Genomic DNA, 3,295 nt, shown 5'->3' on the forward strand with positions numbered 1-3,295 from the left:
TTTAATGCTTCCCCTCCCACCCCCAACTATCAGGACCCCAATTCTACCTTACAAATCTGGCTAGACCAGAGCATGTACACTGATACAGATAAGAGCTCGCAACACAGGGAATCCAGGACAGATAAACCCCTCAGAGCCAATAATAAAAGTAACGATACCAGGAGAGTTCGGAGAAGGTGGGGTTAGAAAGGGAGAACTGATCACAATGATTGGCGTATTTACACTCCCCCCCCCAGGGGGGAATGAACAACAGAAAAGTGGGTGAAGGGAGAAACAAACAACAGAACAACAGAACAGAAAGTGGGCGAAGTGGTTGGTGTAAGATAGGAATATATATATATAATAAGGAGGTGATACCAAGGGTTCAAATAAAAAGAAAATGTTTCAAAAATGACATATGTACAAATGTGCTTGACACACTGGATGTATGTAAGAATTGTAATAAGATCTGTAAGAGTCTCCAATAAAATGATTTTTTTTAAAGTGCTGTTAGGATGGCATAGGACTGTACAGCATTTCATTCTTCTACATATAAGTCACAATAATTCAACAGCACCTAACAGCAAGAGCTATAGTTATATTAATATGTTAGATTGTAGGGCACTGTACCAGATTCTTGGACATATTAAATAAGATATAACTGAGTACCTAGGACATTACCAAAAAAGAAAACAATAAAATAATTAAATTTACAAGTACATATATCTGACCCTGATTAGATAGCTGTTGCTGACGTTTTATTGTCATATAATCAAAAATATCATCAACATACATAGTTTAATCCTTTCAGATGTTAACAAAGTTCCTAAAAATTCAGAAATATTTTCAGTGTGTGACACAAAATAAGGAGGCTCTCTGGTGTAGCGTGGAGGAGCATTAGTGGTAGAGTGGTTCCACATTGGGTGAACCGCACTTACTTAAAGGTCAACAGTTTGAAATCACTAGTTTCTCCAAGGGAGACAGGCTAGGCATTCTACTCCATAAAAAGTTATAGTCTCAGAAGTGCACAGAGGCAGTTCTGACCACGTCTCAGGAGGTCACTGGAGTGGGAATGGACCCACTGACAGTGACTTGATGTTGTTTGTATAGTGGAGATAGGAAAGCAGATGTAATGAATTGGAGATGAATGCAAATCCTGACTTCAAAGTCAACTAAATCTATGAAAATGGTCAATTTCTTAAACTCTCTTCCCCTTTGGTTTCTCATGTATTAAATAATTTAAACTTAAATGAGATTGTATAGGATAACAAATAACATGATACACTTAATATATATTAACCAATCCTACCTGCTACTGTTACAATAGAGTAAAAGGCTAACATTTCTGGAATTTTACAAATTAACGACAAAGACAACAGTTATAAAATTTGAGACTTGAGGATTTTCACTTTAGTATTCTACCATTAAAATTCTAATATGGGAAAAAAACTAATATGTAGTCTAGCATGTTTCAATCAAAACAATAAATATTCTTGAAAAAAGTTAAATGACTTATTTGGACAATCACATTGGACAATATTTAGTATTAATGGCTTACAAATACAGATTCATTTCTCATTTCATACTAAATAACTGCAGGTGTGGTTACCTGAGAATAGTACGTATGGCCATCTGAACCACAAAGGGGGTTGGTGTAATCCACAGGGCACTGCTGGCAAGTGGATGACATGGGACTCCTCCATTGCTTATGACCTTTTCCAATGTCCTTCATACTATTAAAAATAAAAGAACCATTTGTTAATTTATTTTAAAAACATTGATCTTTGAACATAATAATTTTTAAATGTAGTCTATCTTTTTAAGATAGATTTAACACAATAAAGTATGTGTTTATTTTCTGTGTACTAACACAGCTAGTGTTGTTCCTTATAAACTTTTAGCTCATATCTGAAAAAGAGTATATCTCATTAAAATATCCTGCTAGTTACATATAAGCAATTAATATTTTGTATCAGGTGTATTAAAATGCATATATTGATGTCTATCTCTCCTGATAGATAGATAGATAGATAGATAGATAGATAGATAGATAGATAGATAGATAGACAGAGAAAGTGACAGAGACAGAGACAGAAAGTTGCTGATCTCTAAGGAACCCTTATGGTATAGTGGATTATTCATCAGATGCTAAGGACAGAAGTTCAGAACTACCAACTGCTCCACAGAAAAAAGATGAGACTTTTACACCCATAGAGATTTCCAATTTCAGAAACCCCAAGGGGCAGATCTACTCTGCCCTAAAGGGACTCCATGGGTTCAAAGCAATTTGATGGTAGTTAGATTTGGTTATATATATATCACTCTGTGTGTGTGTGTGTGTGTGTGTGTAGTGCACTTTCGATAGCATGGCAACCGAAACAACAGTTAAACAGCAAAAAAGGACTTATATATCTGGCATTTATTTAAGATTGCTCTTAGTATTCCCCTAAAAAGAATATCAGAAAAGTGATATTCACTTGTACTCATTGTGTTTCAAAATAAGGGCAGAAAACAGCAATACAGAATGACAATTTCCTTTCCTTTACCAGTATTTACAGAGCCAGATTAGAGCTTTAGTTATAGAACACATCCCATTTATTATGCAGAATTTACTGAAAATAAACCTCTCAGGCTTTGAACCAGAATTACTTGAAAAAACCCGTTCTGTTCAGTTACTTGCACTCAAATTCAGCTGAATTATTTGCTTTCCCACTTTGATTGAAATCCTCTTTTGTTTCTCTCTTATTTCCTGCCTATTAACATGATCACTTTAAACCGAGACAAACAGGAAATTTAAAACAGAAGCAAATGAACAAGTTATCTATAGAAAGCACTTAGAAGCCCTCCAATAAATCACCACACATTTTTCACAATTGTGCTATAAACAGTGTTCTGTTCTGCTGTACATTGGGTTGGTATAAGTTGGAAATGACTATATATCCCTTAACAACAACATAGAGAAACTGTGATATATGTAATGATGAGATAATATATTTGTTTTACTCAAAACAAGGAAAGAAACAAAACCACACTGCCATCTAGTCCATTCTGACTCACAGCAACTGTGGTGGGTTTCTGTGCCAACATGGCACTCGTAGGAAGATAGGGGTGAAGTAGCCTGTCAATCATGGCGCAGTATGATGACCTCCTTTGAGTGCAACCAAGATAAATAGCTCTCTGGAGGCCGGCCTATATCTCGCTCTCTGCCATGACCTTCCTGTTAATGAGTCATCTCTAGACAACTGGACATACCTTGCAGAGGGGTAGTGGGGAGATGAGTCACTTAGGGTACAGTGTAGCAATAATGAAACCCACA

The 3,295-nt window shown here is 35.9% G+C and overlaps 1 protein-coding gene across 1 annotated transcript in view; it reads right to left on the bottom strand.

Moving 5' to 3' along the window:
• The window catches only part of SPOCK3 (SPARC (osteonectin), cwcv and kazal like domains proteoglycan 3), a 253,756-nt gene that overhangs the window by 123,625 nt on the left and 126,836 nt on the right, over nt 1–3,295 (bottom strand). Inside the window, exon 3 of the mRNA XM_004717292.2 lies at nt 1,589–1,712. Within this exon, the coding sequence (XP_004717349.1) occupies nt 1,589–1,712 (124 nt within the window). The remainder of the gene's footprint in view (nt 1–1,588; nt 1,713–3,295) is intronic.

Source organism: Echinops telfairi, unplaced genomic scaffold, assembly GCF_000313985.2.
Source record: "Echinops telfairi isolate 266 unplaced genomic scaffold, ASM31398v2 ScPeMD7_5426;HRSCAF=6270, whole genome shotgun sequence".
Taxonomy (NCBI): Eukaryota; Metazoa; Chordata; class Mammalia; order Afrosoricida; family Tenrecidae; genus Echinops; species Echinops telfairi.